Here is an 18,377-nt window from a genome sequence, read left to right on the forward strand (position 1 = left end):
CGTACCTGTGAGCTGACACGCTGGTCTGATAACATATTCTGCAGCCGTACATATTAATTTGTATGTTGAACAATCTCTGCATGAGGGCAGTTAAGAAACCAAGATTGAAATTGCTAATGTCGGGTGACTTCAGCTGTCGTTGATTATGCAGTCAAGTCTTGACTAAGGTTTCCAGAACCCTGGCTAAAAATGGAAGTTTTGAGACAGTACAAAAATGAATTCATACACTTCACTGAGAGTGAAACTTCTTGAAGAACAGATGTCAAGATGATTTAAGAGAAGCCGGAATTTAACATCTTAAAAAAAACATATAGGCAAGTTAGGGCAGTTCCGATTTCAAGAAAAATTCGACCAATGCTGAAGAAGAAGTCATTTCGGTGACTGCTAGTAGAGAGAAAAACCGATTGATTGTCTTTTCCTCACAAGCTGTGGGCCCTGTGGAGACGCTAAGATCAGAAATACGATGGGCCGCCTGCTGAGCTGGGTGACAAAAACAATCTCCATGTTCAAGTGGCACGGAGGACTCCCACTAACACGTAACTTGGACAATTCAATTTCCCCTTGGCATGCGTAAAGCTGTGTGTCCCCTGTGTATTCGGGTGCTATTCTTTCCAGTCCGTCATTGGGCCATTTTTATTCAGAGCCCTCTCTCCCCCGAATCATGAAAGTAGACATCAACCAACACGGTACCATTTCTGATGCACAACTTTCTGTCAATTATATAAATGGACCTTTAAGTCTTTCTACATTTACTTTAAGCTTCATGCCTGCTGATTTTCATAGTTAGAAAGGCACTCAAAGTCCACCCTCTGTGGCTATATCTTGATTTTGCATTAATGCCAATATAGCTGATGAAATTCTTTAAGGCTCTGTGGAGAGACCCACCTGGTTCCAGTGTCTGTTATGAGAACACAATTTCTCCTCTCTAGCCACCACTCTCACGCTGTCACCTAAGTCCTTCCATGAATTTAAGCTCAACCACAGGTTATTATTTCTGCAATAGGCCAAGAAAATTATTTTCAGGGATGACAGTTCCTCGAATGTCTCTCTATGGACTGTCTGTATGCTAGCTAACATCTCAGTCTCTGTCTTATGTTATCTTAGTAGTTCAGATGTACTCTCCATGTCCAGTGGAGCTGAACTAGCAGCTTTGTCCACTTATCTCAGAGCCAAGTCATAATGCAAATAGTCAGTAGCTTTCTGTACATTGCCAGGTGGCCAGGAGTCCATACCCCAAACCACCATAAACAGTAGGCACAATCATAGCCCCTGTTGGGGAGAGGCCCAGGACTGAGCTAGCAGAAAGACTGAATTACTTACCACCTCTAGAGTGGGTCCCTCCGGGCCAGGGACGAGCTCATGGGCAAGGCTGTGCAAGGAAGCGCTCTGTACCATGCCTGCCCTGCGGATATACAGAGGACTTCAGTCTCCTGCACTGTCATTCTCTCAGTCATCATGAGCTCAATTATGCACCGACAACAGCAAGAACAAGAACAACAACAACGACAAAACAACCCCAAAAAAGCTAAGGGTCACAGACTACCCTGATGGAGGGACAGCCAACTGGAACTGTGCATTGAGAGATGGAGGTGCCATCCTGATCATGCATCTAGTACAGGCCTGACCTTCTCATTGTTCCTCAAGCAAACATTCCGTTGAAGCCCATGAGAGAGCCACGTGGAGAGACTGCAGGACAGGGTCCTCAGAGTCAGGCAGCTTCTCATCCAATTTGATGTTTATTGGTTTTGTTTTTTATTTTTTTTTCATTTTTGTTTTCTACAAATACAGATAGACAGACAGACAAACCCAAGAGCGGATTTCAAGAATCAACTGAGGCACAAGATAAACTACTTTGATGTTACACAGATGTTTTCCCCCAAACGTTTCACATGAGATAAACAAATTTAAAGTGTGATTAGGAAAAATTAGGGGATACATCCTTGTTGTCCCTGTATTGTGCCATAAATATCTCCACTGCCTGCCTTAGAAGGATGCCCAACGATATCTCATAGGTAGCACGTATCTGTGGTCTAAAATAGTCATCGAATTCTAATGACACCATTAATTCAAAGCCTAAATAATATGCTGGTCAAGTGCACTGAAAGTTGACTGCCTGCATCAATGATGTCTTGTTTCGTCCTGAGGTTCCAGGGATTGTCAAACATCATTGCTCAGATTGCAAATCACAACACCTTACACTGACGTGAGTTTGTAACTTATGGTGTACTTCAGATGAAGGCAACTGATGAAAGCAGTTGAACCTGAGAAGTGGGATGAGTACAGAGCATAAATCCAGCACACATTTCCACATCAAGCTGCCGATGCCATTTATCAAGGCCCTCGCAGGCCATGCCCGGGGTCGAGCAACAGCGCCTCCATTCCCAGTCAGCATCTGCTCCACAGACATGAGTACGAAACGGCCTAATCTGTGAACTCGTGGTGAGGAAAAGGAGATCAAAGTTTAAAAGCAATCAAGGTGATGTTTCCTAGAAGGATCTAGAATTAGGGTGGTCAGTAAGTAATCGATCCTCCTGGCTAGATTTCATGATTTTTCTAAAGCTCCATGGCTTGAAACACTGGAGTTCATCAGAATATGTCTCTAGCCTCTCTCTCCAACACACACTCAGTACAAACAGGTGGAGATGTGCCACTTCCGACCACTACAGATTGAAAAAAAAAATGACCTCTGTTGACCATGGATCACAGCTGAAACATTAGTTTATACTCGAAGGGTCACAGCAGCCAGACATATGCGAATTCCAACTCTTCAGAAAACTTTGGACAGAAAGAAAATGCATTACTTACATGTATGTGTCTTCTTCGTTACTGAGATACCTGGAAGAGAAGAAAACATGACCTAGGTTAGAAAGTGCCCTACGTATGCCGCTTTGAATGCCCGTCATTCCCAGTGTGTTCAGAAGGCATTCAGTTCAGATGGTGATGCGGAAGCAAGACCAGTGTGAGTCTCACACAGCGGTGTCACTAGACCGACCCCAAAGCCAGGCAACCGTGAATGACGAGGCAGTGACCATCACCTGCCGGTTTAAGACGTTCTGTGGTGAAAGTGGGGAGCATGGACAGTAACTAAACAGGATTAATCAGGGCGAGAGGAGACTCTTATTTTTGATTTGAAGTAGGAGAGATAATCATGTTCATAGGCAGAGTGGGAAAGATTTAGGGTACAAGAGAGCAATGCCAGCCTACTCCATTGAGGGTAAGATGAGCGATTAATTTGCTGTGGCCATCGGTTCTGTGTTTACTCTTAAATGAAAACGATCCCCTTCCTGTTCCCATGAAGCACAACTTTTAATGGTGAGGGGGAAATACACCCACCAAATGTACCTATGTGTCTGTACTCATTAAGGTCAGAAAGGGATCCACTGCTTGCCTGCCTATAAATGGCCCCCAAATGTTTCATACGGTTGAAACACAACTGAGTGAAACGTAGGAACGCAAACTATGAAAACACGAGCGACTCATGAGTCAGCACCCTTGATATTTCAGGATGATTTATAGGTGGCAGGTGACAAACAGAACTAAGCAACATTCGGCAGAGCAGTCCTGATAAAGACGGCAGGAATGTATGCTTTCATGCAAACAGCACTGCCTCCATTTCAGAATCACTACATTTTGAACTCTTTATGCTTCGTTCTTATTGCGAGACATTGTTGAGACTAAGCAATAAAACTGCTGAAAACATTTAGCCTGTGACTAAGAACTGCGGTAAACCTTAAATCTGTTTTTTCTTTCAAGTTATTAAGGGAACGATTTAACCCTCCTTAAAGGTTGTTGAAAAATTCGAAAAATTTGGCAGAACTGTTACTCAGCTAGGGAACATGTCGTACAGGGAAGAGATCTGTTATGAAAATCCACGGCAGACTTTTTTTAAAAAGCTAGTTCCAAAGTTGCGAGCCAAGACCAAGATCACACACTTGCTCCCCAAAACACTTTACAAATGATTTACTTAGGGAAGTGGAAATTACATGGCCCAATTCAGATTCTCGTCTGAGTTGACAACTTTTATTCAGAAAAACTATTGTTGTTGTTTTTTTAAAATCATGTTTGAGTTGGCTTCACAAAGTGAAGTTAGAACCTTCTACAAAAATCCTTGAAGACTGTCTCACACGTAAACTTCTAGAATTTTTTGAAATAACCTTTATCGTGGGAAGGGAACTTCCCGCAATGGCAGGAGGGAGTAAAGTGTAAAATCTGAATACAGTTTGCAGCGCTAGCTCATGACACCGGCACCGATAAACTGACACATTAGTGCACTTTCAGCATTATGAGCTATATGTGTATTTTCCTTAGGAAATAGTGCTTTCTGTAAAATCGCTTTGAAGAGAAAGTGCTTAGGCTGTCTCTCCTGATTATTCAAAACCTCCACACAATTGGATTTAACACAGCCCAAAACAGACCTATCTATATTCGCTGAGTGTGGAACTATTTTCTCTTGACATCCAAAGACCTGATGAAAATACCACTGCTTTGACTTTTCTACTTAAATTTATTATACGGCGTGATGCAGCGTTCTCATCAAATATTTTCATGACAATTACACTGATAATAGATTTTGAAAATCTTCCCAAGAAGGCTGCTTGATCTTGGAGGTCGCAGTAGCTGGCATGGAGTTAAACTTTTCATTGTCTGTCTCCAGGAGGAAGCAGGACTCCGGCAATAACACAATCTCTCAGTCCCTCAGTTTTGTTCAACTGTTCATTAATAATCAATGTAAATAACTGGGAGCTACACTTATGTTGCAGTTGCCAGATTTAGCAGGTAAAATACAGGCTACCTGGTAAAATTTGCATTTCTGATACTGATTTGTTGTTTATGTTCAAATTTAACTGCGCATTGTGTATTTTATCTGGCAGCATTAACCGATACAGGAATAAGGTAAATTATATGTATTATACCCAAGGAAGATATACCAATCAATTAATACACACATTTTTATGGAGAAAAGCTTAGAAGACATACTCCTGACCTGGTACAAGAGCAATATATTTTCAAATCGCATCACGACTCCCTCACTATGGAGATATGACTGCATGATATTGAACTTTTTAACCTGGCCATTCTGAAGACAGAAGTCTATTTCCCTAGAGAAAGTGAGAAAGTGAACAAACAAAAACCATACAAACACACAAAAGGCGATTTTAGTTAAAAAAAATCAGGAAATGTACTGGAATTTTCTTTGTTCCTCTGAAACATAACTTCTCCATAGAAGCACTAGTACTTCATAGTAAATGATTCCACAGAAGTACCAGAAAAAGCAGAAAACATCTTTTGCATTTCACAGATGAGGAAACTGAGGCTCAGGAAAGCGTCATTAGCATAATAAAACATTTATCTGTGGAAAGTTATATTAAACTGGAAGTGCACTCATGGCAAATCCTTAAATACTCTAGTGTAGAGGTACCCTCTAAAGAGTAGATACCCACCGGGCGCGGTGGCTCACACCTGTAATCCCAGCACTTTGGGAGGCCGAGGCGGGTGGATCACGAGGTCAAGAGATCGAGACCATCCTGGTCAACATGGTGAAACCCCGTCTCTACTAAAAATACAAAAATTAGCTGGGCATGGTGGTGCGTGCCTGTAACCCCAGCTACTTGGGAGGCTGAGGCAGGAGAATTGCCTGAACCCAGGAGGTGGATGCTGCGCTGAGTCGAGATCGCGCCATTGCACTCCAGCCTGGGTAACAAAAGCGAAATTCCGTCTCAAAAAAAAAAAAAAAAAAAAGAGTAGATACCCAAAAACGTTTTAATCCATGGAGCATACCATTCAGCAGTCAGCTCTGTAAATCATTTAAACCTATGGGAGTGCCCTCAGCCATATTTAAACCAGGAGTTTGGGAGAAACATGTACTCAGATGCTGATGTAAACACACAGAAACCACAGTCCTTACTACTAGAAGAGCATACTGACTTGAATCTAGAATGTTCTGGAATATTCTAAAAGAGGATATTCTGCCAGGAATCCAGCTGTCTGAATTATGCACACTTTCCTGCTTTAGGCCTTCACTCACAGTAAGCATGTGTGCCTGGGTTTGCTATCAGCAACCATTTTCTCACCTTTAAATGAGGGATGGGTCTCCCCTTTCCTTATCCTCATTTTCCCAGAGGTTACAAGATTCCTGTTTTTCTCACCAGGAAGAGAGTTCATGCTCAGTGAGCTCACAGCAGTCATACATACACTGCCAATGTTTCCCCTCAAGTGGAAGGAGAAAGGCCTTCAGAAAAAAATTGCATCCAAACCTAATGCTACCAGCAGCAGCACCTCTGAATCAAGATTTTTGGGAGAATTAGGCTTACTAAAGACAAACTACAAGTCTTAAGGGGGCAAACAATTCTAATTCTACTGAGGAACAGAAAAGAATAAAGGCAGCTCTACGAGAACTGGATTTAGAGTCAAGCTGACCTGAGCTCGCATTTACAGCCCACTTTCCTGCTTCTGGGCTGAGAGACCTTGAGTAAGTTACTTCACTTTTCTAGCCTTGAATTTCTTGGTTTTTAAAATTGCATATAATCATGATGACACTTAAAAACTGTTGTGAACATGAAAGGAAGTAAGGATGTATGAAGAGCTTTACACACTGGGAAGTGTGACGTAAATGACTGTGGGAAGGGGTGAGCAACTCACATAGTATTAGCTTAACCAAACTGAATTGCAATGTGCTACTGAAAGCTATGCCGTTGCTACTCGTGATGTCCCTCAATTTCATACTGACTCACGGCCTAGGACTCTGGCTTTCAGATCAAGTACTCTGACTAGAAAATATCCTCATATTTGATGGAAGAGAGCATGAGACAGAGAATCAGAGAATCAAGTTCCTTAAAGTGAGTGTACCCTATTCTAGACCCCAAGCTCCATGTTCTTTACTCTCTGAAGTCAAAGGAAAGGAGCCTGGTATGGTGGTGGGTACCTGTAATCCCAGCTACTCTGGTGACTGAGGCAGGAAGATAGCTTGAGTCCAGGAGTTCAAGTCCAGTCTGGGCAACACAGTGATACCCAGTCTTAAATTAAAAAAAAAAAAAAAAGAAACAAAAGGAAACTATGTACTCAGTAGCCAGTGGCTGCATTGTCCAAGTGGGCTGCTGATCAGCACAGCCAAGGACCTTGGTCCCTACCACCAAAGGGCATCGAACCAAGTTCAGTTGCTGTACAGGTTTTGATTCACTTCCAAATGACTGGGAAGAACACCAAGATCCTTCCCCAGAGATTCACAAACAGATCACAGAGCAGGGTAATGCTCTCTACAGAGATAGGGACTTGATAGAGTTGTGGTGAACGATGGGGTGAAACCGAGCTTCTAAACCTAAAATACACACACACCTGAGCCCAAAGCGAACACAGTGGATGACCTGGGCAAATCATTTAACTTCTCTAGGTCTTAGTTGTCTCATATGCAGTCTTTTGTCCAAACTGGAGTGCAGTGGCACCATTATAGCTCATTGCAGCCCCAGCCTCCCAGGCTCATGCCACCCTCACGCCTCAGCCTCCCTAGTAGCTGGAACTACAGGCATGTGGCACCATGCCCAGATAATTTTTGCTTTTTTTTTTTTTTTGTACAGATGGGGGCCTTGCTAGGCTGATCTTGAATTCCTGGCTTCAAGCAATCCTCCCGCATCAGCCTCTCAAAGTGCTGGATTAAAGGCGTGAGCCACGGTGCCCAGCCAACATGATTTCTTAATTTCTCTTCCAGTTCATCAACCAATGGCTCCTTGCCCTGCTTCTAAGCTATCAAACCAGACCACATCTTTCCAAGCAACAGAAAAGTCAGAGCTATTTCTCACTGTAAAAAATCCAGTGTAGCTCATAATCAAAGGTAACCCCCTGAAACTTTTTCTTCTTCCCTTTAACAACCAAAGAAGAAAAAAGGCAGTCCCCACCAAAGGTTATATAAGTAAAAGATGCCCTTTTCTTGGGTGATCTTTAAAAATTATCTGGGCTAGAGAAAAATGGCACCGTTTGATAAAGTTGTAAGACTTCTATTTTACCCAGATACACACACAGATGTGCATGCACACACACACATATACATCGACACACACACACACACACACACACACACACACGCAGCGGGCATATTTCCAGGTAATGCTTGAGCATAATTTCTAACAACAATAAGACAGAAGTTTAAAATTGCCATTTAAACTCCTAAACGAAGAGGGTTAAAACCCCATAAATATTTTGTCCAAAGCAAAATAGGGCTTGACTCTCTTTATCTGACCATGCTTCAAAGTAAAGCAAAGGAAATGTCACGAAGCTATCACAGATTTAGCACTGCCGTGGTTACCGCAGGGAAGTTTCATTAGAGTTACCCCGGAACAGAGCACTTCAGGGACACACGCTGCTAGTTCCCATCAGTGCCAGATCTTGGACCAATTAACTTCCTCGATGGACTTCTAATTGTCTTTTGGTTTGTAAGCAACTGTCTGGGTATCCAGTTAATTTTACTTTTTTTCTTTTTTTTTTCAGTACGAGGTGGCATTTTTCCTCTTCCCAAATACAGCAACTACCAAACTAGTGTTTCCAGAGGACTTGCATTCTGGATAAGGCTGCAGACCCGACAAAGATGCCCCTCTGTCACTTGGCCACTATTCAGCCTCTGTACCTCCTTCTTTTGTCCTCCTTTGCAATGAGGTAACAGCTGTTGAGATAGAGGTATTATAAACATGAAAAAATTCTGTGTTAATATTAAAAATCAAACAAACGAAACACTCAAACCCATGCTGTGTAGTTTTTCTTTTTTCTTTTATTTGAAAAATATGTCAGTATTTTTACATTGCAAGTGAGTGTGGCTGGGAGGAAGAGATGTGCTCAGTGATAAACAGTGTTTCACTGGCCCAACTCACGTCTCTACACCAGCCTGCACATTGACTCTTCCTTTATTTCCTAGAAAGGGAGGGCTCCAAATCTGAAGGCTTTCACAAGCTGTATTCTCCCTCTCTGCAAGATGTCTGAGTTAGAGAAGACACCTATTATTATTATTTTTTTTTAATTGCATTTTAGGTTTTGGGGTACATGTGCAGATCATGCAAGATAGTTGCATAGGCACACACATGGCAGTGTGTGACACCTATTATTTAAGCTATGAGCTCTCAGGCAAATGGCTTAACTTCTCTGAGCCTTTCTTTTCATATTCCCTAAAATGGGAATAAAATTCTGGGTGCTAGTTTACGGTAAAATTTAAGATAATTCACGTGGGGCACAGGACAGAGTACCTCTTTCCTACTAAATTATGTTTCTAATTGCATGCACCTTGTGAATACACTTTGTATTAGATAAACAGAGAGACAGCCCTTGAATGGACACAGGCAATACCCATTAAGGCACTGCTGTTAAACAGGGGGGTAATCTGGAAAGTTAGCGTTTGAGAGCCCAGGAAAAGGTTTTCCAAATAAAATCCAAATAGCCCACTCGCTGCCACATTCTGAGCAAGCGCACTGCAGAGGCTGTGGTCTTCCTCATCGTAAGGAGCTAGCGGTTCAAACGGTGAATTTACACGCGGTACATGAACGCTAGCTAAGAAACGCGGCCTAGAATTTAGGCTTCTTCTTTCGAATGGCTAATAACTGTTTTCTAAAGAAAAAAAAATGCTTTGGGCTGGCCCTGTGTCCCCCTGCTCCTCCATCCTGAGTTGTCCTGGGAGACTGCTCCGTTCTACACATAGTCAAAAAGAAAATCCGTGCATGAGGCGGATCCGGAGCACAGCCCGCATAGGGCCTCGCCAAAAAAAATGATGTTAGCAGACAATGTCCTTGTCTAGGACAAAAGAACTATTCATGATAATCAGTACATATTACTCAGAGTGCTCCAAGTAATCTTTGGACTTTGTTTCAAAAATTCTTAATGGACACTAATGCTTAGAGTTCACTCAAAAGAGAAATAAATTATGTGCCAGGGTTGCAGGGACCAAGGACAGCATGTGGAAGGCATCAAAGCATGAGCAATGTTACGACAATCAAACATTTTGTAATTGCATAAAAAGCCTTTAAAAATCATTTAGATATACTAATTACAAACATTAATAATCCTGTAATGGGAGGTTTCTTTTATGTTCGATTTGAGCCTAGGTTGAGCTGTTTCGGCAATAATATTTCAGCTCTTTTACCAACCAAGGTGCTTTTGACACCATGAAAAAAATTCCATTTTTGTTTGAAAAATGGTCATGGGAATGGATAAGAGGGATTTTTCCTGTTTTTTGAATTCGAAAAAAAAATCTGTGATTGCTCTCCATCTCTAGGTCATATTTCCTGACATTAGTGCCCAGAAATATCTTTTAATTTTGGACAGGCAGACCAGAAGTATGCCCTCTTTCAAGTCCTGCCTTTATCTTTAACAAAACAGTTCCAAGGACAAAGCCTCATTCCGGGTTCCCCAGCAAAGGCAACATAAAGAGACCATCAGTCTATCTGAGAAAGAAATCTTCAGACAAAACTTATCTGGGAAACATTCCTCTTCTCAGAGATTACTATTCAGTGCACTACGAAACGTCCATACGTAAGGAGGGTAAATTCTCTTGTTATTTACCGGTCCCAATGTATGATTAGTTACTCATGTAGAGTAAGAATCCTAAGAAGCCTTATTTTTCCAAATTGATTTCCTTTTACTGAGTGTCTGTATGGGAAGCAATGCTCTCCATTAGCTATTACCTGGTTGATTTAAATTTTATCTTGGAGCTTTGAGGGCAGAGGTGTGAATTGATATCAACGCTTGCAGCTTAGTCTTCTAGAATTGAGCAGTTTTATCTTATAAGTGAATAATTCCGCTCAGGTAAACATCAGTGGCCTTCACCATGCTTTTCCAGGAAATCCTTCACGTGCCTCTGCCATCTGTTAAATCTGTTTATCTCTGCCACTCATACGGGCAGGTGCGGACGTGAACTGTCTGTTGGCGACAGTCAAAAACGACGTGGGTTTAGCTGCAGCCCCCAAAGTCGAAGCTACCAGAACTGATCGGATAAGGATGACCCGAAGATGATGAAGATGCTGGCCCTAAACAAGTTAGACACGGTGGGCAGTTTGCATACGTCACGCCCTTGGATAGACGACCTAAATCACACCTCATGGAGCATGGATCCTGGTTAGCATACCAAGCCAAGGCGAGTAAAGACGGAAGAAATGTCACCCGGTCTGCAGCTTCCCCCAGATCAAAAAAGTCTGCTACTGATGGCAGAAGCATAGAGAGATCAAGGGTATGACTATGTCATGAGGAAAGAGGGAACAATCCCATGTATTCACTCATGTCTTGAATCACCCAGAGGGGAGAGAGGGAATCTGCTGAAGTGGAGACAATGGAAATTTGGTTCTAAATGTGGAGGAGATGAGATCCACTCTCAAATCAGATGAAAAGTAAAAGTCCTGGCCGGGAGCAGTGGCTCACGCCTGTAATCCCAGCACTTTGGGAGGCCGAGGCGGGTGGATCACGAGGTCAAGAGATCGAGACCATCCTGGTCAATATGGTGAAACCCCGTCTCTACTAAAAATACAAAAAATTAGCTGGGCATGGTGGTGTATGCCTGTAATCCCAGCTACTCAGGAGGCTGAGGCAGGAGAATTGCCTGAACCCAGGAGGCGGAGGTTGCGATGAGCCGAGATCGCACCATTGCACTCCAGCCTGGGTAACAAGAATGAAACTCCGTCTCAAAAAAAAAAGAAAAGAAAAGTAAAAGTCCTAGGACCCAATGGGGTATTAAACAAATATTTAAAAGTAGAGAGGTGATGACCAGTTATTCCCTAATATATAGAATACTATGGGTACATAAAGAATTTTTAAGAGTACCAATGTTATTAATACTTTGAACAAGACATATGAAAAACTGACTAAATTATAAAATATGAAATCATAGATCATTACTATTTGTAGCCTCTCTACTCCCCTCTGATTACAGAGTTTTACGCAGTTTGTCTGGATTGGTGATTGCTGGATAAAATCTCAAGGACAGAAAGCAGCCATCAAGATCCTTCTCTGCAAGGTTGAGGCGGCAGATCACTTGAGGTCAGGAGTTTGAGACTAGACTGGCCAACATGGTGAAAACCCATCTCCACCAAAAAATACCCCCAAAATTAGCCAGACATAGTGGCACACACCTGTAGTCCCAGATGCTCAGGAGGCTGAGGCACAAGAATCACTTGAACCTGGGACGTAGAGGTTGCAGTGAGCAGAGATTGTGCCACTGCACTCCAGACTGTGCGACAGCATGAGACTCCATCTCCAAAACAACAACAACAAAATACTTACCTCGCATTCACACATTTTCTGAAGAAAAATTTGGTACTGTTAGATTAGAGATACAAGCTATGTTCTCATATGGGATTTTCGAGTCAAGAAATCTGGATTCTATTCCTAGCGCTGCCACTTACCAGCTATATAATTTGGGGCAAGATACTCTCTTTCTGAGCCTCAGTTTCCTCATCATTAAAAGGGGGGGAAAATATTTCTTCTTTCACTTTAAAATTCCACCACTAGAAATGTTGTTTTAGGAATCAATCATGAATATACACAAGAGTTATCATAACACTGTTTATATCAGCAAAACATTCAAGGGAACACCCACATGTCAGCAGTAGAAGATGACAAGTACAGCATGATATGGGCCGGGTGCAGTGGCTCACGCCTGTAATTCCAGCAGGTTGGGAGGCCAAGGTGGGTGGATCATGAGGTCAGGAGGTCGAGACCATCCTGGCTAACGTGGTGAAATCCTGTCTTTACTAAAAATAGAAAAAGATGAGCCGGGCATGGTGGTGCAGCTACTTGGGAGGCTGACGCAGGAGAATCAATCAAACCTGGGACGGGGCAGGGGTTGCAGTTAGCCAAGATCGCGCCACTGTGTTCCAGCCTGGGCAACAGAGTGAGACTCTATCTCAAAAAAAAAAAAAAAAAAAAGGCATGATATGTCTACCTAACGGAATAGTCTACCATCATCAAAATCATGAAAAATAACTCACAAAGAGGTTTCAGCTGCATTATGAGAAACAGAAAAATGCAAAGTCCGAAAGCATAGTATACCATTTTGTCACAAAAGAAAAAACACCACATACAGAAAAAAGGCAAATGACACATACTCCTAATTAGTGAGAGTGGTGGAGTAATTATGACTGATTTTTCTTTGTCTGTTTTCTAAAATTACTGTAATATACCTGTACAAACAAAATTTGGATAATAAGAAAGGTTGATATTAAAACAACTCTTCCACAAGCTTACTATGAAGATAAAATGAAAAAGAATGGCAACGTTGACCTAATATTGGTTAATATCGCAAACACCTCTCTGTGGCTGATAGGAGACCCAGTTTCCTATGGCAAGGACTGACTACATTATCCTTTCTAGAGAACGCTATGTGAAGTGTAAAGTGAAAGTGTGATCGCATAGCTGGTTACTTTCAGGAGGGCCCTACGGTGATGGATAATCTGATAACACTTGCTAAAATGGCAGTGAGAGACCTCAAGGCTAACGTGAGACCACTTTTGACTCCTAGGAAAACCACCATCCTTTAGCTTCCAGAGAGGCGTTTGCTTATGCCAATGACTAGAGGGCATATGACTATAGTGTGAACACCTACCAGCAGCCAAAGGCCTGTGGAGACCACTGCAGAACAGGTGCTGCCTCAGAGACTGATCACAAAGCCCGCGAGGCAGCAGCAAGCCCTTTCATCAGGACCCCCGATACAACTTCAGGACTTGGTGCCCCGTAACGTAAAGAGGAGGATCTCTGGAATCAGACCCAGGCTGCAAGCCCAGTTTCACCTACCAACTAGTCATTTCACTCGAGGCAAGCTATTATTAGGCTGGAGGCTCCGTTTCAGTTTCCGTAGGATGGACGTAAGGATAACTTTTTCATGAGGCTGCTGTGATTATCGGGATGTATAGGCAGTGCAAAGCTGAAAGCGGTCAGCTGTCAGTGAATTCTATTACCTAAGCAACATATCTGATGGCAGTGCATCTTAAAGGAATGCACTGGAATGTTCCATAGAGAAAGGAAGGAAAAAACGCCCACATGTCCTTGGGTTGTGACACTAAGGTGGCCTTGAGCTTCAGGACAAACTATGGGTTCTTTTTGAGATTGACATACCCTGTCATATTGTGACTGATTTCAACTAGCACAGTTCTTCTCTTCTAACTTATTCTTTTTTTAATTTTAGTTTTAAAAAGGTTGTGATGAGTTGAATTGCATCCCCCAAAAAGACACATCAAGTGCTAACCCCTGATACCTACGAATGACCTTATGTGGAAATCATATCTTTATAGACATAATGAAGATGAAGTAATACTGGTCTAGGCTGTGGTTATCTGAAAACTTAGTTTAAGTTTTTAGATTTAGTCTAAATTTACTGGCTATTAACTACTTCTCTAAGAGGCAGGAGAGGGAGATTTGCATTTGGGGACACAGACAACACATAGAGAAAAAGGCCGCATGCAGATGGAGGAGGGACTGAAGTGATGTAGCTGTTCACTCAGCAATGCCAAGGATTTCTAGCAACTACCAGAAGCCAGGAGAGAGGCTTCAAGAACTTCTTCCCTGGAGCTTCACCCAGACAGGACCTGTGAGCAGAGCCTTCTCTTTGCAGCCTCCATGGACTCCAATACTACAGGAGAGAGAAGCCAAATTCTACCTCATATAAGCCACTGTGTTCTTGAGTCTCTTTGCTACAATAGTTTTCAGGCAGCTAAGGCGCTGCTGCCACCTTGATTTGGTGACTTTTGGCATCCAGAACCATGAGAGAACATATTTCTACTGTTTTAACCCACCCAGGTTGTGGCACTTTGTAACTGCAGTCCCATGAAATTAATACAAAGGTCCAGGAAATTTTATGAGTACGAGATCTCTGGCAATAATACTCAGATCTTCCAAAAACAGAGCGCGGCTGTTTTCTTGTTGCCTCACCAAATCGATTATCCCACTCCTCCGGGGCAGTCAGGTTTTAGATGGACACATGGCCATCCAGTTCGAGGCTGTAATTCCCAGAGTCCCTTGCAGCTGGGTATGGCCATAAGACTAGATTCTTACCAAGACATGTGAGCAGAAGTGGTGTGTGTAACTTCCATGTCACTTAAAAGGAAGGTGCTCACTCAGGATATCCTTTCTCTCTCTCCCACGGGCTGGAACTTGGATGAGGCCATGACCTAGCTCCTGCCGTGTGGGCAAGGCCACCTTAGGAGACAGGAGAGAGCACCCAGACAGGACCTGTGAGCAGAGCTTTCTCTTCGCAGCCTCCACTGACTCCAATACTACAGGAGAGAGAAGCCAAATTCAACCTCATATAAGCCACTGTGTTCTTGAGTCTCTTCGCTACAATAGTTTTCAGCCTTTACCCTAACAAATACACAGGGTTAGGAAATAACTAGTTTATAGATTAAAATCCCCAAATGTTAGATCTGGAATAGACTAAGGAAATTGTACCTCTCCCTGAGAAAGGACAGAAAACCGAAACTGGGACTCATACGGATTAGGCAACTGGTTACAAGTCAACCAGCCAATCAGGCGCAGAGCAGAAAGTGGCACCCTACACAGGGGTGGCTCCGTGGGCTCTGTGGCCTGGACGTGTTGGAGTCTTCCTGTTACCACACAGGACACATCAACTGGACCCAGGAACAATTTCACTAGCCTCATTTAGAAGCTCCATGTAAGTCAGAGTGACTCTTTGAACTGGATCCAACCACATCAGTCCCCTGCTCAAACTCCTTCCACAGCTAAAAGGGTCACACATGATGCAGCCTGCCTGGTTCTCCAGCCTGCTATCTCCCTCTCTGTCTGTCTTACCCATCTCACTCCTCCACATTAGCCATATCTTTTTTTCCTTTTGAGACAAAGTCTCGCTCTGTCTTCCAGGCTGGAGGGCCGTGGTGTGATCTTGGCTCACTGCAACCTCCACCTCCCGGGTTGATACGATTCTTTGGATTCTACCCAGCTGCAAGGGACTCTGGGAATTACAGCCTCGAACTGGATGGCCACGTGTCATCCAGTGACAGGAGAATCAAGCAGGAGAAGAATCAAGTAGCTGAGACTACAGGCATGTACCACCCCCAAGTAGCTGAGACTACAGGCATGTACCACCACGCCCAGCTAATTTTTTGTATTTTTAGTAGAGATGGGGTTTTACCATGTTAGCTAGGATGGTCTCGATGTCCTGACCTTGTGATCTGCCTGCCTTGGCCCGCCCGGAAGTGCTGGGATTACAGGTGTGAGCCACAGCACTGGGCCCACCCTAGCCATCTTAAATTTCCTCTAAAGCTCTAAGCTTACTCCAGATTCACGTCCTTTCTGTTTTTAGCTCCCTCTGCCTGTCTCCCTTTCCCTCCAGTTCTCCTTCACATCCATGCAGCTCTCTGCTCAGCTCTCCGCTCTCATCTGCTAGAATGCTTCCCGGCCAGCTTACCCACATTCGCTCTCCCTGCCCCATTCTCCACTTTGCTTTCCTCTGCATCTTCACAATAGTTCCCTCCTCCTGACATCCTATCGTACAGTTGTATGTCTTCCCAACAATTTCAATTCTTGAAGCAGGGACTTACAGTTTACCACTGTATTTACCATGCCTAGAATGGTGCCTGGCACATGGATAATCACACAAATCTTGTTGAATGAAGATCAGAAAAATACATTAAGTGAATGAAGTTGACTCCCCAAAGCCACATAGTGACTCCAAAGCTCCTGGAAGTATGGAGAGGAGAGGAGAGGAGCATAGAGGGCGAGACAAGCGCTGAGAAGGTCGGGGGACATGAAAGAGAGGTTTGCACGGCCAAAGAGAAACTGGAAGGCTATGTACAAAGAGCGAGAGGGCAGAGACACATGCTAAGCCCAGGACCCAAAGCCAAGGTCAGGCAATCAATAGCAAAGTTAAAATGGCACTTTTAAACACTCGTGGTCAAATTGATTTGGTCATTACCAGAGCCGAACACAGGGCATGCATGCCTCATCTGTTAGAAGGATCTTTATGGTCTTGTTAGCAGATCCCCAACCCAGAAGCTGTAAAGGTTATAACCCAACTTGTAGAACCCATCTCACCTTGGCTCTGGGATAATAAAGAATCTACAGAAGACTTTCCAGTTAACGGCATGCTACATACAGCAAGAAGCCAGGCTTCCGTGGCTTCTCCTACATGGCAATTCGGGATAACTCTCCTGTTTCTGAGATTGAGAAAGCTATTTTGGAAACAGTGATTTCAATATGCATAGTTCTTAGACACAACAGCTTAGAGGTTAGCTTGAGTTTAACAATTTCTCTGCTACTCAAAGGGATTTTATAATAAAAGTCAGCATGCCATTGTCATTGAACTAAGCTGGGACCAAGTGGAATAGTAGTTTGGCAAAACTCTCTTTGCTAGATCTTTACAAAATTAATTAATTAATTAATTAATTTGAGATGGAATCTTGCTCTGTCACCCAGGCTGGAGTGCAGTGGTGTGATCTTAGCTCACTGCAACCTTCATGCTTCCCAGGTTCAAGCAATTCTCCTGCTTCAGTCTCCCGAGTAGCTGGGACTACAGGCGCGCGCCACCACACCCAGCTAATTTTATTGTATTTTTAGTAAAAGCAGGGTTTCACCATATTGGTCAGGCTGGTCTTGAGCTCCTGACCTCGTGATCCACCTGCCTCGGCCTCCCAAAGTGCTGAGATTACAGGCAGGAGCCATGTGCCCAGCCAAATTATTTTATTTTTAAAGATAGCACTGTTTTATATTTGCATAATCCCAACTGTAAATATTTAGTTTATTATTATGATGACTTGAGGTGTCAATTTTGGGTCATTCTTCCTAAATAAAACAATGCAGCCTCATTTCTTGATTAATACTCTTTTGGACCACAAGGCAGGTGTATGGGTTGTACAGAAAGGAAAAATGAGTTGATGTTGCACAGCAGGTTCAGATAACAGAATGCAGTAACAGTCACAAAACATTCTAGGCAGCCTTGAAAAGGACGCAGGGGAGGGTACCGGGCACTTAATTTTGAGCAGGATGCTTACTAAAATATGTAGAGATGAAATGATGTGATGTGTGGGATTTACTTTAAAATGCTTTAGCAAAGGGAAAAAGGGACAGATGAAGCAAGTGTGACAAAATGTTGGTAAGGCTGAATCTGGGTGTTGGGTGTTCGGCAGTTCATTCCACTCTCACCCCTCTTTGTGTACATGTTTGAAATTTTCATAATCAAAAATCCAAACCATTAAGGGCTGGCTGGAAAACTTTAAAAAGAGGTTTAATCACTTAAACTGAGTGAGTGATCCCAACCAAAAAAAAAAAAAAGCCCAGGACCAGACGGATTTATAGCTGAATTCTACCAGAGCAACAAAGAGGAGCTGGTGCTATTTCTTCTGAAACTATTTCAAGCAACTGAAAAAGAGAAACACCTTCCTAACTGATTCTATGAGGCCAGCATCATT

The 18,377-nt window shown here is 43.0% G+C and overlaps 1 protein-coding gene across 2 annotated transcripts in view; it reads right to left on the reverse strand.

The window, feature by feature from the left end:
* Positions 1–18,377, reverse strand: part of RORA (RAR related orphan receptor A) — a 763,546-nt gene that overhangs the window by 194,937 nt on the left and 550,232 nt on the right. For both annotated transcript variants that reach the window (XM_078333285.1, XM_035261774.3), the window contains exon 2: positions 2,806–2,835. In XM_078333285.1, the coding sequence (XP_078189411.1) occupies positions 2,806–2,835 (30 nt within the window). The remainder of the gene's footprint in view (positions 1–2,805; positions 2,836–18,377) is intronic.

The sequence above is a fragment of the Callithrix jacchus genome, chromosome 8 (genome assembly GCF_049354715.1).
Source record: "Callithrix jacchus isolate 240 chromosome 8, calJac240_pri, whole genome shotgun sequence".
Lineage (NCBI taxonomy): Eukaryota > Metazoa > Chordata > Mammalia > Primates > Cebidae > Callithrix > Callithrix jacchus.